We start from the raw sequence: 22848 nt of genomic DNA, 5'->3' as shown, positions 1-22848 counted from the left end.
TATGAAGCACATCTTTAATAATAAATTGATTTCTAACATTGTCCTCTGTGTACTTTTGGGATAAACAACCACCTTTTCCACTCAAAAGCAAACAAACAAACAAACAGAAAAAGAAAAGAAAGAAAGGGAAACATAGGCTCGTGGAGCCGCCAAGTTTCCATTTGTGGTTATGATAGCATCACTTGGAGCACAAGCAGCCACAACGCCACAGTGTTGGACAGTGCTGGGCCGGGCTTTGGTGACTTAAGTGGAGCCCAGGGGAGGAAACTGGTGAAATATATCATGAGAGCAAAGTCCTACAGCTTGGTGTGAATGCAGCAATGACAGGTGGTGAATATACAACGGGTATACGCACTCCTCTTCCAAGGGCTCGATAACGGGATCTAGCATGGGTGCATCTTGGGTCACGCGTACACATACAGTAAATACATATTAGTCGAGTCTCCAGATGTGTCTCTTTGTCTCCCTCTGATGGTTTAATCCAGAATTAATCTGGTAGTTTCCTCCTTCACACACACGCACACATACACACAAATACAGGCTGCCTTCACACAAATCTTCACCCTCCCCCCCCTCACAAACACACACACGCGTACATACATATATTTATATATACGAACATACACACTCCTTGGCTCCCCTTGTGTCTGTATTCAGGCTTATCTGGTGTAGTAGACTCTGTAGTAAACACTCTTGGAGCGCCAGAGTGAATAGGAGTTGTCGAACTTGAGCAGGTAGACTCCGCGACCTGGGTACTGGTGGCTGCCGGCGTACACCTCCTCATGACAGTCCCTCCGGTAAACCGGTACAATCTCATCCACCTGAGGCTTCCCTGCCTCCTTCTTGGCCTTCTCTTCCTCACTGGTTGGCTCGCCTGCAGGTAAAAAAACAAAACAAAACATAAACAAAAACACAAAAACAAAACAAAAACAAAAAAAACCACCAATGCATTATTTGCGCAAACAAAAATACATTTTGTGCTGTATGATTTTTGCATTACATTCCAAGAAATGAGCCCAACAGTGGGTATTCCTTACAGGTTAGTGTGAGAGGTAAAGAAAACACTAGAACTTAAAGGTGACAAAGCATCCAAACATTTAATTGGACTGTGAGAACAGCACAATATCAATATTATTTAAAAAAGTGAATGTTGTTCAATAATTTGACTGCCAGTATTCAGTCATATGCTTTCCTTTATATGACAAAAGATAGGCAGGACTTTTGTTACAATGGCAAGAGTCAGTGGATAATTAATTATAAGTGTAGGATAAGAATAAAATATTAATGGAAAACTAGTTACTAATCTCTCAAACGGGCTTATAACTGAAGCCACAGAAATAAAGCACAAGACAACACTAATTAGAGCATTGACAGCCTTCATGCAGACTTTGTGTGTACATGTACAGAAGTGCATGAGCATCATGACAGACACTTTTTTTTTTTAATTTCTTAGCAAATATTTTATTTTCCCAGTAGTTTTGTAACAAATAACTTGGCACTAAGTGATATAATCGCATGTCTCTCGTTCTGTGGACCGACTCCACCGTTCTGTTGTGCAGAGGGCAGCAGTAGGCTACGTTCACACTGCAGGTCTTAATGCTCAATTCCGATTTTTTGATCAAATCCAATTTTTTTTGTCTGCTTGTTCACATTACAAATAAAATGTGACCGCAAACGCGCTCTAGTGTGAACCCTCAAAGCGGCCCGCATGCGCAAAAGAAGACGTCACACACAACGCCCTCTGTTTAGATCCAGACCAAACAGTATTATTTGACTGATGGCCCTTAATATAAAGACTTGTTTCGGGTCTTACGTTTCCCAATTTTGCTTTAAGTTATAAAGCTATTTTGTTATTTACATATGGCCTAATAATTATCCTTATTGCTGTTTTAGAGAGGAGCGGTGCTTCAAAGGATAGTTACAGATTTCTGTCAGAATCTGCAGATTATACAGTACGAATAAAATGTTCACGTTTTTCCAATGCTGTCTTCCCAACAGTTTCACTAACATCTACACGGGATGGCCACGAAGCATTCGCGATTCTCCAGCGCTGATACTTGGCGTCTGTCTTGTGTCAGTGACGTAAAAGACGGATTTAATGCAACATGACCATTCAAACAGCAGTCGCTTTCTGAAACATCAGATATGTCTCGCATTCAGTACCACATACGAAAGTGACCCAGATCGGATTTGAAAATATTGGATTTGTGCCGTTCACACTGTCATACCATGATCGGATATGGGTCAAAAAAGTCCAATTTGATGCGCTTTCGCATGCAGTGTGAACGTAGCCGTAGTGTCACACACAGTTAACCAGTTCTCAGCTTATTCTGATATGACAAGCATTTGAACTGACGGTAGTTCTCTTAAGCAAAAGGATGACCACCATCGCCAGCTACAGTCCAAGATACTGGAACTGGAGCACCATTAACGGTGGGACAAAGTGCTTTTTGGAGAGGGATGATCAACCTGACCAACAAGCCAATCAGCAGGGAAAATACAGGAGGGGAACAGTCAGGGCTAACTGGTTAGAGGCAACTAAACTTTCAAAATAAGAGTTTAAGTGTTGCCACTAGTAAAACTATATAAATATAATTCACTATTTAAATTCCCTATATATTATATATAAAAACCAAAAACAGCTGTACGGCTTATACCCAACAGTGAAAGGAAACAGTCACAGTAGTGGTTGACACAGCCGCCTAACCCTGGTTCGATCCTGGGGGGAGAACAAATCATTGTAGGGGTTGTATGGGGGCATCCAGCATGAATAATTAACCAAACCAATCATGGTATGATTAAGTGAGAAGCCTCAAGGCTGTAATGCATAACTGCTGTTTACATAATAATAAGGAATGTGTTTAAGTACAGCAAGTAAAAAAAAAAAAAAACTACCCTCACCTTCATCATCTTCATCCTCTTCACTGGACTCTGACACGTGCACGCTGACTGAAGCAGAGGCTGCGTCCGTCCACTCGAAGAAGACCCCAAAGCCGATGTCGTAATAGTCTGTAGCAAACTCCCAGAACAGGTACGAGCCGTCTTCATGAGTGGGAACACGCACCGTCACCACCTCGCCGCGCCCCACCGTGATCACGCTGTCTGCGTCCTGACGGATTTTCTCCTTGAAGTCCTTGATCTGTGGCCGTGTCCACATGGAAGGAGCAGCTATGACTGGTGGGGATTCTGCTGCAATCAAAAGGAAAGAGAAGACATTATCTATTTTCTACCAGATTTCTTACAAAACAAACAGTGCATTCCCTAATAAGCGATTCCCTTCCAGCATATGCAGACCGAATCCCAAACAAGCTCAACTTGGAGGAAACCTGTGTGTCTCAGAACGATCAGAGAAAACCAGAATCCATGTGCATAATAGCAAAGATTTGTTTTTGCAGGCACAGCTACCCCAGCTTTATTTATCATTCCACTGAACAGGAAGAAGGAAGTCATTTGGAAAGGGATATGTGTTTTGGATTCACACCAAGGACTTTTGCATATCTACTGTGATGTCTTTTACTCCTGTAAGCGGAATATGTGACTGGAGGAAACCTAAACCAACACATTATTGTGTGTCACTTGTTCCAGCTCTTCTGCCCTCCAGGTTACATCAACAAGGGCACAGCAGATAAGCATCAGGTTTCAAGCTTGGCAGACCGCTTCACTGCTCTGACAGAGAGCTTACCCTGTCTGACCCCTAGTCATTAGCCGCTCCAATATTTCATGCTTTTATTTTGAGATGGATATAGAGCAGCCCACCAACCTAATAAAGGTCCATTCTCTGAGACCTCTTCTGCCGGTTCAGGCTCTGGCTCCCGATCCATACTTTCTGAGTAAGAGTCTGACTGGCCTCCATTGATTGTTGGAGCTTCTTCTCCAGTCTGTGGTGAAGCAGCACACAATGGTCCGGCTGAGGATGCGGGGATGGGTTCACCTGTGTGGAAGCTGCTAGATTCTAGGGTGCCCTGCACCATTGAATCAGACTGCTGCTGCTTCTGTAAGGCCGCCTAGGATGAGAAAGAGAAACCAACAATCTAGTTTCACCAGGGCTGTGTTAGGGTTGGATAAGATTATTAACAATTAAATTTCCATCTTCTGGCAACATCCTATACATCTCGAAAACCGAAGGGTCTGTTTTTCAGCTTTGCTGCATACGAGTAGACCTAGGGCTAGACTTTTGAACAACTGATTTGCTCAGGGATTTTTCATCTTAGTCTTTGTTTGAGGTTTTTGTTTACCACACCTGGCTGTTAAAAATGGTATAAAATAAAGTAATTCAAGTCAAAAGGTTTAAAACATTTTTGGCTATTTTTCAATAACTCCTTTGCAATTTAACAGTTCACTTGAGCTGGAAGGACTCTAAAGGGAGGCCGATGTCTTACAGGAAGGTTTTATGCATCAGTCAGGATATTAAAGAGGACATGAATAAAGGTGTGTGCTGTCAAGACATATACCACCCAGTTTGGAAGGCTAATTATTAGCAAGGGATTTCTACACTAAATCTATCCTAGATAATACAGCTGCTAGGCTCTGACACACATTCCTTTCAGTCAGATAATGAAGAGTTAATTAAGGGACTAATCTCAGGGGTCAACTGATCAGATTGAATTTGGGGCCAAAGAAAGACCTGCAGGCAATCCTTCTAATCTATTCTAAGTACTCCCACATTAACTGCAAATCCTATATATTGAACAATAAAACTCAATCAGTGAAAAGTCTATGTTATGTTGAGATTCTGCATCCTACCTGTTGCTGGGCCAGCTGGACCTGGTAGAGCTGCTGCATGTACTGCTGATAGTGCTGCTCCTGCAGCTGACGGATGAGGCTCATCTGCTGCTCAGGGCTGTTTGGGTACTGCTGAGCAGCATACTGTTGGAACTGCACCGCTGTCTGCGCATTTAATGCTGCCATTATCTGTTGTCTGGTTACATTAAAATGAATGACAATGGAAATACAGGAAAACAACAGGAAGTCAGACAGATTTGTAGTGAGATTTTCATCTTTGGGCCAAGTGTCAGCACAGGACTAACCCTTGTTTTCGGTCTCACAAAATACGTGGAAATAAAAAGTGATTTAAAAAAAAAAAAAAGCATACAGATTTAAATACAAAAGGAGAGGAATGCTTATATATAAAATTAAAAAAGAAACAACAAACACCACACATACTTCTGCTGCTCAATCCGTAGCCTCTCCTCTTCTGCCTGCCTCCTTTCTTCTTCCTCTCTTCTAAGCCTTTCCTCCTCCTCAAGCCTCCGTCTCTCTTCCTCCAGCCTCTGTCGCTCCCTTTCTTCCTCTTCCCGCCTTAGACGCTCTTCTTCTTCTCTCCTGAAGAAGAGAATTGAATGATTTAAATAATGTAAATGGATAAAAATGCATAATTTACATGCAAACAAAAGCCCAAACTGTGAAATATACATGAATATCACGACATTCTAACAAGGTCAAATACTGTATAACCTATCCACCCAAACTAACCACAGCTTTCCAGCTTTTCTAGATAAATAGAGAGCAAATTGAGGTAGAAACTAAATTTAAGACACACTAGCAGATGAATGTCCCTTGGACAAAGAAGCTGATCCTCCCACCTTTTCCTCTCCTGCTCCTCCCTTTCGATCTTGTGTGATGTGACGTATGGGGCAAAGAGGTTACAGCATTTGTTAAGTAGCTTGACAAACTCCACCATGGCATCGTCCTTCTCCATGTTACCCAGTGAAGCCCACTCTTTCCTGCACACAGGTCAAGGTGTAGACAATAATAGGTGCATTATTTTTTTAAAATTTCATTCTGAACAGGATGATTTTCACCCATTGTCTGAATCCATTTCAAACTGTTAATGAGTAAAAATGCACGAGTGTGTATTTCCTGATACAAAGCAAAAATCACTGAGATGTCCACTACAATCCAAAGGTCACATGCATGAACACACACACACACACAAGCTGGTGTTACCTGCGGTCGTTGCCCAGGACATCAAAGAAGCCGACCTCTGGTGAAGCATCGGGATTGTAAGGACCGAGTAACACCTGTTTGTGCAGAGCCACCAATCGAAGCTTCTCCTCATAGGTCGGGTGGAAGGCCTTTCCATCTTTATCTGAAGGCAGCAAAGTGGAAGCAATGAGTTTGCAGGCAATCCTGTTAATGTCCACCTGCAGTGAATACTACAGTGCAGCTTGTGTGCACAACAAGGTAGTAAAAACTCCCACGTACAGGAGTGTTATGTTCTTGTGCCAAGACTGTAAAGCGCAGATAATTACTCCTAACTGTGCTCTCCCACTCTAAACTTTTCAAGCTTCTTTGTGGTTAAAATCATTAAGAATGAAACACTGAGATGACATTAGTCATACCTAAAGCTTGATTTAAGGTGAGGCAAAAGGGAGATTTAGGCAGCTGAGTTGAGCAAGTTGAGCAAGTAGACCTAACCCTGTCTGACACACTGACAAGGATACAAAGCCCAGATTACTATCACACAGAGTGGCAGCCAGGCCCCGACCTGTTTGCACAGTCATCACAAGTGTTCTGCCATAATACAAACAGCACAAATGCCCAGTGTTCAATGCAGCTTACACTTGTGTACGATGACTGGAAAGTATGGACACAGTATTTTGCAGGATTTGTGGCTTTTTGTAAAGCAGACATATAGAACTAGCTAGAATGGTCAGGCTGCAGAATATAGCCACACATATCACAATTTCTTTTCCAATTATTCAACTACTTAGGGTATTTCAATATGCTTTAAATCCACCCCAGCATGTCCAGAAGGCCTAAAAATGGCTCCCAGAGCACACATAAAAGTAGTACTACAAGTAGTAGCAACATAGGAGTGATATGAAAGGGCAGGTGTAAAAACAGTCAAGCCGTCACATAAACCCCCCCATAGACTGAAAACGTGGTTAACTGCTTTTAGGGGCGGCGAGCTAAAACTATGCAGCAGTTGTATCCTCAGAATAATAATTCCTCCAGCACAGCAGGAACTTGTCATTGAGTACTTTGGGAGGAAAAATCTTTGAGGGCAGCTGCCACCTGATGCAGTCCCGCTTCAGTCACAGCAGAGGGAGAGCGTGTTTAAAAGCTCCTGAACACATCCCAGAACAAGCTGTCATTCAATTGGAATGGAAATCTTCCTCGTTTGGTGGAGGAAGCATGCATAGAAATATGCAAACTGGTAATAAGTATAGTCACTCCTCTTTGGTGCAAAGACAAAAACCCAGAAAGGAGACAACAGTGGCAAATCAGCTGACACAAAGGGGCCACTCACAAGTGCCGTGGTTGTTTTACCCTTTAACGGCCAGCAGCGTTAGATACTAGTTAGCCGTGAAGCTAATGTAACACCGAGGCTGACAGCAGTAGCACCAGTCCCGGTGGTGACAGCTAGCAGCTAATGCTAGCAACCTGCTAGCCTGAACCAGCGAGCGCCACACTTTAAACTGTTCGAGCAGCTTTCTCACCGCTTGGCGATTGAAACAAACATGAAGTACCTTTAAAAAATTTAAGGGCCATTCCGTACAGCTCCAGCAGAGGAAAGCCCCATTTCCTCTCTATCGCACATTTGGCAGTCTCTCCATCTTCGCCTTCAGCGCCGCCCGGCTTATCTGTGCTGGGTTCCGTGGGTATGGACTCCGGTTCTTCGGCCTGGCTCTGCTCGCCCTCCGGGTCCGGAGTGAGGGTGAGGCCATCGATGGAAACTTCGAGCCGGCTAGAAGTAGCGCTGTCGAGGTCGCCGCTCTGAACCTCTGTCGCCATCATGTAGACCGTCAGCTGAAGCAGCCACGTACCTACTTCCGTTTCAATCTAGCGGAAGTTCCGGTTGTTTTCTCTCCCCTCACCGATGTAAATAATGACGAGGTCTTACCAACAGATAAAAAGACTTGCCCAAAAACAAACAACCCCCCCCCCAGCATTTTATTAACCGTCACGTACACTAACGGACACATATAAAAATGAACATGTATTTTAAAATATGCAATGGATAAATTGTCTTTTTTTTAATCGATTTTCCATGTTTTCCATATAACGATTTTATAAGCTTATGCTTCTTCCTGCTCCTTTTTGAACATGAAGGTTATTTGTAGTTGTGGTTGCTCGTTTTCCTTTTGTTTTGCTTTGTTTATTTGTCTCTTTTAATTCTATGTTGTTGTACTTTTTCAACATGTTCAAAATAAATATACAATCTATCAATGTCAATAACCGGTATGATCATCCCTATTCTTCAACACATTTTGAACTCACTTTGTCAAGCTTTCTTGGAATGTCTTTAAAAAGTCTTTGGGAATAGTTCTCCAGGCTTCTTGAGGAACATTCAGATCTCTTCTTTGGATGTGAGGAGCTATCCGGGTATGCTTTTTACTGCACTGGCAGTGTGTTTGGGATCATCATGCTGAAAAAGCCATTGCCAATCGGATGCTTCCCAGTTTTGTTTTGTTTTTTAGTTTTCAAAACACACTGCACACCATGCTGGAATATGCCATATTTTCGGTTAATAGTTCTTTGGGAATAGTGCAATAATACTTGACTTAGGGGCCTTTTTATTATGTTGGAATGATTCACAGGTCAGTGTAAAGTGACTTAACAAACAAACAAAAAGAACTATCCCCCTGAAAATGATCAGTTACAAGGACTGGACAGAAAATTAATGAAAAAGCAGGCAATGTCCAAAGAAAAACTTTAAAAAACCTTCATAAAGCCTGAAGAACTATATATACTATGCTATACTAATGTCCCCGATGTTTTATTTGTAATTAGCTAATGATGGTTGCTGCATTTGCCCAGGTGAGGTACATTGACAGTAAGACTTGGCCTAAGCTTTGGATAATACTTATGCACATTTTGAATGAGCACATGCTCTCCAGCTCCTTAAATTATCCTTCAAATACACAAATATTGTACTGAAATACATTATAACAAGGGCCCATTAGACAGGTGACATTTTAACACATTGCTGAAAACCTGTGAGAATACTTTGCCTGTCTGTCTGCAGGGTAAATGTATAGTGGCCCGGCCCAGGTGTGAACTTGCTTTTGTTTGGGGGCTACAGGAGCAGCAGTATTAATCCCCCACAAGAATTTAGTCCAGTGTTTGCTTGTAGTCCAGCCTGATAACTACATCTTATCAGTATCAATCAAATTAGATCTGCTTTTTAATCTAATTACAGTGCCCAGTGTCTGTCATAGGCTGCCAAACTAAACAAACTATATAACATACCACAACAGCTAAGGTAAAGCTGCAAGGAATTTTCATGCAGTTGCTGTACTAGGTTAGCATTTTTAATCTACCATGGCTTGTCATCACAAATCAATGCAAAAAAACAAACAAACAAACAAACAAACAAAAAAACAATAACAATAAATAAATAAATTGTCCATGCTATGATCTCCAGGTCCATCAGAAGAATGTCACAAAACATCAAGAACTTGAGGACCCAGATTTTTAGCATAGCAATCTGGTCTGTGCACAAGGGGCAATACCCCATTAGGGCCCCCAGACAAAGCACCCTATGAACTGTGAATGCTTTAGCCAACAAGCAAATCCTATTTGAACAAAAGTAAGTGTCGAAGTACAGAGATCAAAAAGGTTAAGATTACCGTTACGCCGCGGAAACAAAAAAAGACACACATTAAATATGTACACACAAGTAAACATGGACTTAAAATGATCAAAGTACATTTAAAAAAGGGAGCAGAGCATGTGTTATGTCAGAGTCCCCTGGTGGTCCGTCATTGTTGCAGATGTTCATTAATAAAGGACCCTGCACCTCCATCAAGAGTACGGATTAACATATGAAGAATCACCTAAAATTTTGGCCTGTCAAGGAGTGTTGTAGGTACTCCCCAAGAGTAAACAATGCATGCTCTATTTTAAACGCTGACAAACACATTGCCAAATTTGCACTACACTCCCCAGATGACTTAACCCAGTAAGCTCTGTATCCTGTAAAATCTGTGAGAGGAAATATTGCAAGGAATCTGGAAATTGTTGCATTGTCAGATCATAGCATAGTGCAGAATTCAATCTGCAGGCAAAAAAGTGGAGCATGAGGCACAAAATTGTTTAGTCTGTCTTTGGGGAGGGAGGGCTTCCTGACCTCTTGACCCAATCCCCCCTCTGAATCAAACGGAGGTGACATATTCAATAAGACCTGCTCGCTCCCAAGTACTTTTTAACCGTGGTTTGTGTATTGAAATCCACTTTGTTGACACTGATAAGGCTCAGGAGGCATCATTTCCCACAAAGTAAGGCTTGTGTGAGGGGGCAAGTCATGGAAAATCTATGCTTTCTTTTACCTCCAAACATAGCTTATAACCTTCCTGACAGATGTGGACAATTCAATATTTTGTCAGTTATTAGGGTTTAAAAGGTTTAAAAAAAAAAAAAACAAACAAACTTGAAAAAGCCCCACAGTCTGTGGTTACATCATCTGATAACATGCAAAGGCTTAATGACTTGAGAGTTCACAACATTCTAGAAGGACTCCTTAAGGTTGAGATCAGGGCTCTATACTTGGACTAAAGGTCTGTTGCAGAACTGGTTGTTCTTACTGTCACTGAAGCAAAACTAATGCCACATATAACAGCAAATTCACTTCAATGAAGTTTACTGCCAGGAAAATTCTTCAATAGCAGTTATAGATGGCAATAAATGTTTTGCCATCTAACAAAAGGGTTTTTATATGGTGTAAGAAGTCATCCTTTTAACAGTCGTTTCTGCAGTTTCAGATTTTATTGACAGCTTTGTTTTGTTTTTGTTGTTGTTGGTTTTTAGGCTTTGGGATACTCTGGGATGCTGGCATGATGCAGAATAACCTGTATAAAGAGCCAGTCTTGTTGGGTATACATAATTATTAAATCATGCCCTGTTTTGAGTTAGATTAATAATAATAAAAACCTAATGCTTGCGCTTATATCTGTTTTCTCACAGCGTCCTGGTATAGTCCTTTGAACTCCTCCACCTTTTTTGGGAAATTGCCGTTTCCGTCTTTCTCCCTTTGAAGGCTGAGGGTCCATTATTGCTTCATCCATGCCAAAGCGGATAAATGTTTTCTCTGGCGATGTGTATTGAGCGTGCAGATTCCATTAAAACTCCTTTAAACAGACCTGCGGCCGGACCATCGTTCCAGGTGTGATTGCTTCACACCTCTGCTGGCCCGCAGACGTCTGAAGTTGCTGCACGGCCGCTGCAGTGCCGGTCGGCCCCGATGGCAGACCCATTCACACATCTAGACAGCTTTACCTTTGATCACAGGAGGATTTAAATCCGGCGAGCGCACGGATCTCAAGCTCAGTCAGTCAGTCACCGGGGATAAAGCGGAAAGGATGTCTGCAGTTCAGGGGAATATGCGCGTCGGGGAGGCGAACCAGTTCCACATGTATCACGAAGGGCCTCTGCAGATGAACAACGCCGTGAATCCAGGTTGGTGGCTCTGGGATCATTAACCCCAACAAAAAGTTAATTTTCAAATACCGGCCTAACAGCTGCCTCAGAGCTCAACTTACGCAATGATAACTAAATTGCGCCTGCGTCTTCTTTTCAGAATGTGGACCTCCGGACGGTGGAAACTACTTCAACCCCGCAAATCCTGTTCCCAGGGCGGACAAATGCGTGGCAATGCTGACCCACAGGAGAAAGAGGACCAATTTCACCCAACAGCAAATCAAGGTGCTGGAGAAAGTTTACAACGACACTAAATATCCCGACATCTTCCTACGGGAGAGACTGGAGGCTCTGACTGGGCTGCCGGAGTCCAGAATTCAGGTGAAGTCCGGTTTAAACGCCACACTTTGTTGAATTGGTTGATTTATTTTGCATGGTCAAAGGGCAAACACAGTCACTTAAGATCACAGGAAACTCTCGCTACTCCACACTTGTGGTAAAATTGGATTTATGGAGTGGTAAGATGTGAATTAACGGATTTCCAAAATTGTAGGTGTGGTTTCAGAACAGAAGGGCCAAGTCTCGTCGCCAGGTTAGCTCATCAACGTCCACAAAGGTCAGCAGCACGCCAGCAGCTGGTCCCTTTATCCAAGTCCAGAACAGGATGGCTCCGGAAAAAGGTAGCTATTAGCTTTACTCACTAGTTTTGTGGTCACATCCTCACTCTAACATCAGGTCAAGCCTGCTCAGTGTCACTCATTGTAGTTTTAACTTCAAGTTTGTGGCTTCTTTTTTCTACATTCTAAAACATGTTGCTTAGTTTTGTTTTTTTCCCCCTCTCCATTGCAGTTTGTGACAATCTTCACAGTGCTGAAGTACATCAGATGGGTGGTTTTGGACTAGAGGAAAGTTTCAGGTCTACAGTGCACCTACAAGGCATCGAGGACACCCACAGGAACACTCTTCCAAGCAAACCCAGCAGCTACGCCCAAGCATCTGCCTCCCGCATCTATGACAAGGAGGGCGCCAGAATGAATCCAGAACACATGCAGCGACACAAGCAGAGTGCTGGCACTTCGAGCTGCAGCGTCCCTCTCTATCCCAGGAGAGAGCACCAGACAAACATGGACGCCAACATGACCAACAGCCAAGCTCCAAAGGTTTTGGTGGAGTATGACAATTTCCCACCAAACAAAACCATTGGACCAGAGATGAAAGTTGTGATTCCTCCCATCCCAATGCAGAACCCCTTCAGCACACCATCATCATCTAAGGACAACAGATGCCAAATGCAGTATCCGCAGGCGAGGGCCAGCGGGGACAGATTCGATCACTTTTCCCAGATCCCCGCCAGAAAGATGCAGGACTTCTCCGACTCGGATTCTGATTGGGAAAATGAAGCAATGGCAAACTTCAGTGGCTTTATGTGATGCATTACAAAAGCTACATGTATCATAAGAGGTGTGAGAGTGTATTTATTTTAAAACTATATATAAAAAAAAAAAAGACATTTGTTTTGTATGAATTTGTTTGTTTGTTAATAAATGAAACAAAGCCAAAACCTGCTTTTCAATATTATGTTTAATATAAAAAGACAAACATTTATATACAACTGCCCGGGGGCACTCTCATATACAACTTTACAAAAACTGAAAAAAAAGGAGAATCTCTAGGAAAGAACTGTTGATGGGGTTTAAAGGTCAGTGATGCAGACTTAGTGTGGGGGGTGTTGCAGCAACAGCCGATGTAAAATATGGAAACACTTAAGATCAAAACCCCAGAGTTCTCCTTTATAAAAAAATACTGAAAAAAAAAAAAACTCTCTTCAGTGCGCACAAAATTACAAAAGCCATTTCAGAATACACAGCAGAAAGGCTGACAATATTCCTAATAATCAGATATTGTACAATTATCTACAATAACTTTTTAATTATAAAACATTCCTTCGCGTTCCCCTGTACTTATCATTAAAGGAGCAACAGAACACACAACTTAGAGGGAAACATCAGAAATAGCAAAATATTGTTGCATAACCATACACACCTACTCAAAAATAAATAAATACGGACAATAAAAACTGTTAAAACCTTATGTTTGGCACGTGAAACCAAATAAATAACAGTTTTAATATTTTGGAAATGTGGAGCGTGGCAAAAAGCTTTAAGACTCTTTCGGGTTTGTGTTCATTCAGTTGGGTGCACAAACATTTTGATACAACAAAAGCTTGTGGGTAAAATATTCAGCATTCTTCTCTCCATTCCGATCAAAACGTGAGGAAATCTGGGAAGAACTCAAATTGAAGATCCACAGCATCGACATGAGCCTTCTTTGTAGTCTTTTAACAGTCCAGGTAAAAGCACCATTTCACAAGACAAACATGGATATACCGCACTTCCGTGTGTGTACATGCACCTGTGCGTGGGCGGGACGATGCAGGTACTCAGACTGCATTGGTGTTGTTGGCAGCGAATGCATGCAAATTGCCCAGCTGACTAAGGCCACTCTGGATGTGTGCCACATGGATCTCAACGTTATTCTGGAAGCAACTGGAAATGCAGAAAAATAACCAAAGTTATGAAGAACAGTTAACAACGGAACAACCAGGTGGTCCTGCAACATCAGCAACTTTTGCTTGTTCAGCAAATGTATGAACCACTAAACAGATTTCAGATAATTGTAATTTGTTATTTCATCATATATCTTAGAAAGGAAAAAAATATTTTAGCATCCACCAATAAGCAAATGATACAACAAACAACACCATAACACATCAAAATTATTTTGGAAATTTCAGAATACATGTTGTATTAGTTAAAATAAAGTGTGTATAAAAAGAATAGCCTCGCTTTGAAATTGACAGGTCACTGCCTACATTATAAACAAACTTTGCAGCTAGCTAAAACAAACCAATTTTAGTAAATTAATTATTGTAAAAGAACTGCAGCCCTCCTCAGTTCTGCTCTCTTACTCTGACTTTTACTTTGTAATTGCTCTGAATAGTCTCCACAGTCTAGACTCTGTGATCAGTTCAGCTAGGGTTCCTATGCTGCTCGGCACAGCCAACAACCTGCCCGGTTCTCCACATGTCCTGCCATACACTCAACATCCCACCCTGTTCAGCTCTGCTGTAAATATTTTGATCTAACCAAATGCCCTAAATAGTTATCTGTCAATCACATGCAGCTAGCTCTGGCTCATTTTACATTATCATTCACATCAAAGTGTGTAAATGTTGTGTGTTGCTCAGCAACATGCAGCAGTTTGCATAGACTTCAGTGGGAATCAAAATGACTCCAGTAAAACTAATGAGAAAGTTATTTATTTTTATACCACATAGCTGCACTATCCTATTTTAGGAAAAGCCATGAAATATGAGATTATACTGTTTTAACAGTTACACTATTTTGGGAGTTTTGAGATTCACAGATAATAAAGGAGAAAAATATTCAGTTTTGTCTTAAAAACAGTCATTCTTGCTCTTTTGTTAGAAATGGATGGAAACACTATTTGGTCCTTTACCTGAGGTTGGAGGGATCAATCGATGCTTTGATGTCATTGAGAGAGTCTGTTAGAGATTTAAACTCAAATGAATTCAGATCCCCACCATCTGCCAAACACTGAGACAAGCCAGGAGAATGAATGATTAACAGGTAATCAAATCAGAAGTCATGGATGTATTATATTATATTTACTGATTAATTGATAAAACATATATTGTATTATATACTTGAAGTTCAACATTTCTTAACAAATTACTGCTGCGAAGCTCTAAATTTTTGCATTGAATTTCAAACAAATTGTTTTCTTGCACACAGAGTGTGACATCCTAACATCCTCTCCTATCATCCTGACACACTTGTGATAAAAATACATCTTCTACCTTGATCTGTAGGAGCAGAGCAGTGAGACGGGAGATGAGGTGTGTGAGGCTGGGATTTGCCACACTCTGCTGCCCATCCTTCATGGCGTTGATGCGCATTTGCACCATCTGCTGGGCCTCTTCTTCACTACGCCTCCGCAGCTCTGTGGGATGGTCTGCTGGAACCATGCCCTGATCAGGAGCGAGCTGGAAAGATGTACACTGATGTTTAACACAAGGCTCTCTTACTCATTTGTTTCCTTACTCGTTCCTGACTAACAAGAAAAAAAAAACATGCTAGAATTATCAGATACTGCAATAAAATATTTCAAGTTTAAGTGTAAGCGTGCCTTTTCACTTACTTCACAGCAGTACTGCTGAACTTCATGAAGAACCTTGTTCAGATCTTTATTTAGCTGCTCCAGCTCAAGCACGGTGGTAGCATATCGCTTCTGGAAGTCCAGATCAATAGGCATCGAGTATGACTTCTGAACACAAAACAAAAACATAGCTGAGGTAAGCTTGATGTGGATATTTCAGAAGCATTTAACATGTTTTAAAGTAACTTAACTATAATGACTTTACCAGCTTCTCAGCTTCTGTATTCATTTCTTTCAAGTGCTTGATGTGCTCTTTCTTGATCATGAGGATTTTGGACAGTCTTGTCTAATAATGGACAGAAAAACAAGACAAAGCATTAGAACTACATTGAAGGACGTCACCTTTTTAGTTTTCAATTTGACAGGAATTCCTTACCACTTGGACCAGGAAATTGACAGGAAATCCTCCCAGTGTATCTCCTTCAGCACCGGGCAGTTTGTTCCTCCATGGTGACTGGGTGATAAGAGGGTCATTGTCCTGTTGTTTAAAAAAAGGCCAGTTAGATCAACAATCTTCATTTGAAATCTGTTTTTAGATGGGCAAACAGATACACAGCTGTGAAAAAGGTGTCCGGCAAAGGTTTCACTGGCTTTTTTACAGAGGAATCAGCTTCTAAGGGGGAATTAAGTGATTGCGCCACTAGCCCACCTTGGAATTCTTCAGTCTACCCACTGATTAGCATTAATGTATAAAACGTATAGTGTATAGTAGGCCAAACAAAGCAGTTATTTGAAAACAACAAAAAAAAAAAGAAAAAAAAAAAGAAAAAACAAAACTCGAATATGGCCAAACGTGTCAGCAAATCAACAAATGGTAGTAAATGTAGTTTCAGAATACCATATGGACAGGAGTGGTAGCAGAGGGATAGGGCCCTCTAGGCGGAGTCATGAGGCTTTGCATATAGCGTGCTGACCGATGCTTCTGGGCAAAGGCTGAAATGGGCATGGTCTCATTAGGTTCATTGCTCTGGAAAAGAAAATTACAATAAGATGGTTAATAATATGACCTGTGAAATTCCTACGATACAGCTATTGGCATTTCTTCTTCTTCTCCTGTGTGGCAAAATCACACAGAGTGAAGCTTTTATGAGAGTTAAGTTAAAGTGTTTACCAGGACTTCATAATCAGGCACAGTGTGAGTTCCCAGGCCAGTGCGGTCAAAGGTGACACGATAGGTGGCGGCACTGGTGTCTACTGCATCAATCTGCCCTGTGAACAGCCCATCATGGAGTCCTCGGAGACGAGCTGTAGAACAAAGATAAATGCACTTGATTTAAACCTGAATAAATAAATAACAAATAAATTAATTATTCACATATGGAGTCTGATACAGCCTACACCACACCATTAAAAGGATCTGACTTTTTACGAGTACAGATTCATTTGGTGTCTGAAATAGCCAAGTAGACGCTTTGCTATTTGTCCATCCAAAGATGTTATTGGCTTGATTTCTTGGTCCTTTAATTGTCCATAGTTTTGATCAAATTCAACTCCAGTACCATATTTTAAAATGATTGATTTGTTCACTGTCTTGTGCTCTTATTGTTCAACTTTCTCTTTTTTTTTTTTTTTTTTGTGTCCCGTTTGGATCTTTAGCCATCAGAATTGTTGTTTTAAGGCCAAGAAAGATGCCAAGCGGATTTATTTTACCAAGTGGATCATCATGGCCTTGCCATATTGGTCCATTTGATTGACCTTTATTATAATTATGAATTTATTTTATTTTCAGTTGCTACAAACGGGACAGACATGACTGGGGGATAGGACAGGGAGAAAGAATGAAAGAAAGAGGGAGAGAAAGAAAACCAAAGGGGAGAAGAGACGGTGAGAAGGGGGGGGTCACCTGTATGGAGAAAAAAAAAAAACAGTATTTGTTAGGAAAGACTGCAGTCCTTCAACTTTGAAGGAATTTAGCAATTCCTTGTTTATGCTCGCCAATAAAGTCAACTGATAAAGCAACAGAGTGTAGACAATCCTTCAAATATGCGTTGCTATACTACAAAAGATCTGTACAATCACCACAATTTCAAGGTGGGCACCTCAAATTAACATATGGACACACGTTTTGTTTCATAGAAAATAACGTTTCTATGAAACGTCATCTCATCACAGTCGAGCTAACCATTGATCTTTTGGATACAAAAATCATTCAACTTGACCTTTGAGGGATCCGTTTTCATTTGTGCCATAATTAGCATATTAATTCTTAAATCATGACCAAACCTGTGTTTTGTGAGGTAAATCACAGTAAAACTGCTCTAATTAGGTCATCCTTAAGTTCTCCCCAAAAATGGCTGATAGATCAGGGGACAGATAAAATAACTTCTCTATCTCTTAAGTTCAATTCCGTGAATATATCTTTTGAAAGTGCAAAGCAGAAAAATGTAAAATGCAACACTGCAGCTCATTTGAAAATCTTGCGCTCACTTCAGTCATCTTACCGGTGACTTTGGTTCCTATGATGAGAGGCAGAGGGATTTCATCAGGAAGATCTTTGCAGTTTGACACGTCAGTTAGTTTTCTTTGCTGCAGCAGCCGCATTTTCTGCCGTTTCTGCCTCAATGCTGTTCGCTCTTCAGCAAAGAATGCAGATGAACACCTTGAAGGGACAAAAGAGCACAGCAATGTAATGCCAGTTCTTTTTATCCTGACACATCAAGTCCATAAGGAAACTGTTCCATACACTTATGTAAAAATCACAGCGTACCGTCGAGGTTTCCCCATCAACCTCCTTATTGTACCCCACTCAACTCTGGTTAGCTTTCTTGTTTTCAGGTTGGGGAAAGTCTCCTTAAGACACAGGCAGAACTCATTGTCACCCTCGAAAAGAGGCCTGGAAGAAAGAGAAGCAACAGTAACAGTTTTATAATTACCAATTTGCTTTTGACTAACATGATAAGCTGAATTAAGACCAGTTATGCGTGGGTAACTTATTTTTTATCTCATTTATTTATGTGTACTCATCAGGGAACAAAAATAAATAAATAAATAAAAATCAGACTTTACCTGTCAATATTGGAATAAAACCATTCATAGATGCACCATTTGTGAGCTTTGGGCAGTTTCAGCAGGTTTCTTAATCTCAGCCCTATTTTCTGGGAAGCCTTCTTATCTGGTGTCACGATGTTAGAAAATTTCTGTGAGGAAAACCATTAAAACAACAGTCATTTCATAAACAACAATATGGTAGGCATTTTAAAGAACTCCTTTGGAAAGGGTTACATTAGACAAATCATATTCTGTTATGCTGTAGAGATATGATGAACTTATTCAATCTCAGGCACACCAACTTTGTCAGAAAGCATAACCTTTGAAACTCACATTACCCCGCAAGGAGCCTTTTTAAAAAATTCTAGTTTAGATTTTATATATTTGTGTGTGTATATGCGTATGTTTATTCATATACACATATGGATATCCAAAGTTAAACTCTATCTTATTCTTTTGGCTATTGATTGATTTTTATGTTAAATTTAAGTTATTAGCTATAATTTGGACTCACATTTTATCTTATTTTAATGTTGACATGATGTTCAACTCTTTGAAGACACTCGTACCAAAAACAGGTCAGGTATAAACAGATAGCTTTTGGACCAAAACAAACCTCAAACAAAGTTGAACTTTTATACTACGAAAACTTTCAAACACCCAAGTGTAATATATCTCGTCACAAGTAATCCAAGTGGATGAGCACTTTTCAAAGTCAAAAGTCAAAGTCAAAGTCAACTTTATTTGTCAATTCTGCCACATGTACAGGACATACAGAGAATAGAAATTTCGTTACTCTCAAACCCTAGATGAAATTGCAAATGAACATTTAAATATAAGAGAGTGAATAAAAAATGCAAATAAAATAATTAAAAAGTAAAAATTTAAATAAATACAATACAATTTAACAAGAAAGCTATGCAATATACAATATACAATATTCAGGTAAGGGTAAATGACATTGAGTGTAAACCAGGCAGAGTAGTGCAAATAGGCAAATAGTGCACTATTTTCACACACAATTTACTTTACTTTTAATCTTGGGCCTCGTAAACTGCACAGGTGACACAATTATCTTAAAGTTTAATATGAACAGTGCTAACTGGAGCATTACCAGGAAAATGTATTAACTGCAATATATACGTGATCGTAAGGAAGAATGCAATCATTACCTGTGGTGTGGTGGTGACTCTCTGGCTCCTCCGTGGAGATCTGGACGGAAGACGCTGCTGCGGTGGCTCATCTTCATCTCGAAACAAACGGCTCCGCTTCGAGCTCCGTGTAGGCTGCAAGAACAATGTAAATTCAAAATATTACCAACAATCTATAAATAACATTGTAGCATTCTCCATATTAGGCGTCTATTAGCAGTAGAAATTCTGGCATGTTGCGTTATAAATAGCCTGGCTAACACAAATGTTACTCTGGGAACTCTCATGTATAATACACAGGTTCTGAAATAATATCTAAGTAAATGTAAAGACCCCCATTCATGCAAAATGAGATGAAATGCATTTTCCTTCCAGTTCCACATCACATTACACTGGCATGAAACAACTTAATGGAGGTAAGAAAATCAACTCCTGAGATGTAAACAGAACTGCAAAAGACTTAACTATGCTGCTAAGATGAGCAAAGGGCAGTAACTATGCATACACTAACGATATATCCATACATTACCATTTTCGGCCATAGCTCTCTCACATAAGATGAAGTGACTTTCTTTCTTTTCATTTTAAGAAGAAATAATTGTGATTTTTTTTAAAAATATCAAACCCTGTATTACTGCATTGTAATAATTAACTTCTTGGTTGCTAAAAGGAAAGAAAAGATACACTGAACTGCTCCCTTATTTCCCAACGGGTCACCACAGTGGATAGTACTTGATCTGGTGCAGCTTTGACATGATTGGTATTCTTTCACTGAAAAATTCCAAAACCGTGGCAAAAAAGTAGCCGGAAATGCATCAGGAGGAATCAATGGTACTGAACAGGCCAATTACAATAGCTGCGGCTTACACTGACACCACATTTAGTTCCGTTTCAGTGGAGGTGTGCGTCATGTCATGCCTTAGGGTTTCATCATAGGGTTTTAGAGGGATTTCCTGTTATGACATAGTTATGGCACAAATTTCCCACTGAAGCATAATTATGGAGTAAGGTGACTATGTTAACCACTATACCATATTTTTCATATTAGTAATTAAAGCAACGTGTGTAACAGATTCTCTTTGTTTTCGAAGTTTTCATTGCTTTCATTGCATTAACTTACCGTGTCCATTGTGACAGAGGAATGCCGTCCCCTGGTGTTGTGAGCTCGAGGGAAGCTGTTTTTCTCATTCAGAGTGTTGGACAAACTGCCCTCTGTGAGAATACCAACATATTTATATACAAGAACACCAAAAACAGTTTTTAAATCAGTAATTATATCTTAACAACCCTATACCAACAGACAAAAATCACATGCAAACAATAACAGGACCATTATGCCATGTAAGCTTGCAATTAGAAACTATTACAGAGCTCTGACCAACGTGATCTGACACAGGTCTAATCGATATAGTGAGGAATTCGAGTCAACGTTTCAGAAGCACCCAGTATATTTGTAAACAGTAAAAAGCATAAATACAAGGGAATCCATACCTTTAAGACTGACGAGTGCCTCTGCTGAGGAACCTGAGGAAGAGAACAATTTAGGCTACATTACTGTAGAGCAGGGGTGCTCAATCCCAGTCCTCGAGAGCTACTGTCCTGCAGATTTTAGATGCATCCTTGTTCCGACACAGCTGAATCAAATGAATGGCTTGTTATCAGGCCTTTTCCAAACTTGATGGCATGCTGAAGAGGTAATCAAACATTTGATTCAGCTGTGTTGGAGTAGGGATGCATCTAAAAGCTGCAGGACAGTAGCTCTCGAGGACTGGGATTGAGCACCCCTGCTGTAGAGCATTAAAAAGCATAAAAAAGCAACACCACATAGACGAAATCTAAAACGGTGCAACTTTGATAAATATTATTTGCCAGTGTTCTCCTTTTTAAGTTACGAAATGCTCATTTCACCTGTCGCAGAATCAGTAAGATGGTGCTTTAAACCCTGACAGCAGCCAGGCAGGTGAACAGGAATTAAAAATAAAGCTAGCGGACTCGGTTAGGCCTTTACCCCCAACTGGAGCTGTCAGACACGGGTGTAACATCAGCTGTGGGCAATTCGTATTTACACATGAGCCGGACAAGCTAAGCTATGAGCTGTAAAATAACGTTATTTACATTAGGTAAGTTCCCAGAGACCGTTTCAGGTGTAAACAGACAAATGAACTGGCAAGTTTCCCTTCACAAGATCAATAATGATACATAACGCATAACTATAACCAGGGTGAAGGAACGCTAAAAATGATGAAAGTGTCATGGAAAACTAAAATAAATCAATAAAATAGAAAATAAGTCCAGCAAAACAGATAGCTTGTTAGCAGCTAGTGGCGTAGTGGCAGCCTTTTTGTTCCTGCTATACGCGATCTAAGGTTAGCAGACGTTAGCTCGGGGCTAAGCTAACGGTATTTGTTCACCCAGTTGGGCTAGAGTAACTTGTTCAACTCCAACATTAGCCATGGTTAGCCTCTCGCGCTAACAAGCGTTAGCTGACTTAGACCCGGTGTCTGTTTGCGTCTAAAATGAGCTTATGAAGTCCGCGCAGAACCTATAATAGCCATTACATGGTCAGCGATATCGGGTTTTGGCCAGTTATTTATTTTACCACCGCGGGACTGCTGCTTGTTTACAATGCAAAACTCCTTGAATTTGTGTTGTTACTCACTCTCGTCTAACAGCTGGTCCATCTCCGCCATCTTGAATTAGCCGCGCCGCTTTTTCAAAGACCTTGTCAAAATGCATTCTGGGTCGGGACTCTCTCTGGAGGGCGATTTGAGAAATAAAAATCCCGTAATTTGCTTAAATGGTAGCTTAATAACTGCTTCCAGTAGTTTGTTTATCTAAACAAATACATCCACTTTCTACACATCCAACTTTTACATGTTAAATGTGAAGTTAAATCCTTGGGAAATCGTTTCGTATCAAAAACTTGACTCGGAATGGGAGCATAGCAACCAGCCATTGTTTCATACGCCACATCAGTTATCGTTCATTTCTCCTTTACGTTTTAGTCTTTGTTTGGAAAGTGTTGTGTTTGAAATGAAATGTTCTCTCTTGAGTAAATGTATTTATTTTTACCTGCAGTTATACCAAGAAAGATTTTGTTTATACTATA

The 22848-nt window shown here is 40.6% G+C and overlaps 3 protein-coding genes across 4 annotated transcripts; 1 reads left to right on the top strand and 2 right to left on the bottom strand.

Annotated features, from left to right (window-relative positions):
* Window positions 1-444: 444 nt before the first annotated feature.
* On the bottom strand, window positions 445-7783 carry acbd3 (acyl-Coenzyme A binding domain containing 3). Of its 2 annotated transcripts, none has more exons than XM_080882176.1 (8): window positions 7473-7783; window positions 5947-6088; window positions 5583-5723; window positions 5164-5322; window positions 4744-4918; window positions 3761-4004; window positions 2902-3189; window positions 445-874 (listed from the first exon to the last, which is right to left on the bottom strand). In XM_080882176.1, exons 1-8 carry the CDS (start codon window positions 7738-7740, stop codon window positions 660-662), a joined length of 1632 nt encoding a protein of 543 aa, XP_080738302.1. In that variant the 5' UTR covers window positions 7741-7783; the 3' UTR covers window positions 445-659. The 2 variants fall into 2 exon arrangements, with proteins under 2 accessions (XP_080738302.1, XP_080738303.1); XM_080882177.1 differs by having other exon boundaries at window positions 2902-3186.
* Window positions 7784-8602: 819 nt separating this feature from the next.
* Window positions 8603-12910, top strand: mixl1 (Mix paired-like homeobox). Its single transcript, XM_080883532.1, has 4 exons — window positions 8603-11400; window positions 11522-11742; window positions 11915-12041; window positions 12211-12910. Exons 1-4 carry the CDS (start codon window positions 11304-11306, stop codon window positions 12789-12791), a joined length of 1026 nt encoding a protein of 341 aa, XP_080739658.1. The 5' UTR covers window positions 8603-11303; the 3' UTR covers window positions 12792-12910.
* A 74-nt stretch (window positions 12911-12984) lies between these two features.
* On the bottom strand, window positions 12985-22512 carry lin9 (lin-9 DREAM MuvB core complex component). The gene is made up of 15 exons (XM_080883531.1): window positions 22399-22512; window positions 21231-21263; window positions 20860-20951; window positions 19761-19874; window positions 18607-18737; window positions 18308-18433; window positions 18042-18199; window positions 16712-16845; window positions 16439-16567; window positions 15977-16078; window positions 15806-15886; window positions 15583-15708; window positions 15242-15427; window positions 14881-14978; window positions 12985-13907 (listed from the first exon to the last, which is right to left on the bottom strand). Exons 1-15 carry the CDS (start codon window positions 22427-22429, stop codon window positions 13802-13804), a joined length of 1647 nt encoding a protein of 548 aa, XP_080739657.1. The 5' UTR covers window positions 22430-22512; the 3' UTR covers window positions 12985-13801.
* Between the last annotated feature and the right edge of the window lie 336 nt (window positions 22513-22848).

The sequence above is a fragment of the Rhamphochromis sp. 'chilingali' genome (assembly GCF_963969265.1).
Source record: "Rhamphochromis sp. 'chilingali' genome assembly, chromosome: 5".
In the NCBI taxonomy this organism is placed as follows: Eukaryota; Metazoa; Chordata; class Actinopteri; order Cichliformes; family Cichlidae; genus Rhamphochromis; species Rhamphochromis sp. 'chilingali'.
Note: the sequence above shows the minus strand (reverse complement) of the source record. Positions and strands in the feature narration are given on the sequence as shown.

Coding starts and splice junctions, on each gene's coding strand:
- acbd3 (XM_080882176.1), bottom strand. CDS start 7,740: ATGATGGCGACAGAGGTTCAGAGCGGCGACCTCGACAGCGCTACTTCT. Junction 5,724..5,946: donor GTCCTGGGCAACGACCGCAG/GTAACACCAGCT, acceptor ACCTGTGTGCAG/GAAAGAGTGGGCTTCACTGG. Junction 4,919..5,163: donor CTACGGATTGAGCAGCAGAA/GTATGTGTGGTG, acceptor TAATGTAACCAG/ACAACAGATAATGGCAGCAT.
- lin9 (XM_080883531.1), bottom strand. CDS start 22,429: ATGGCGGAGATGGACCAGCTGTTAGACGAGA. Junction 16,846..18,041: donor CATAGGAACCAAAGTCACCG/GTAAGATGACTG, acceptor TTTGTTCTACAG/CTCGTCTCCGAGGACTCCAT. Junction 15,428..15,582: donor TTCAGCAGTACTGCTGTGAA/GTAAGTGAAAAG, acceptor ACATCTTTCCAG/CTCGCTCCTGATCAGGGCAT.
- mixl1 (XM_080883532.1), top strand. CDS start 11,304: ATGTCTGCAGTTCAGGGGAATATGCGCGTCGGGGAGGCGAACCAGTTC. Junction 11,401..11,521: donor GAACAACGCCGTGAATCCAG/GTTGGTGGCTCT, acceptor TCTTCTTTTCAG/AATGTGGACCTCCGGACGGT. Junction 11,743..11,914: donor TGCCGGAGTCCAGAATTCAG/GTGAAGTCCGGT, acceptor CCAAAATTGTAG/GTGTGGTTTCAGAACAGAAG.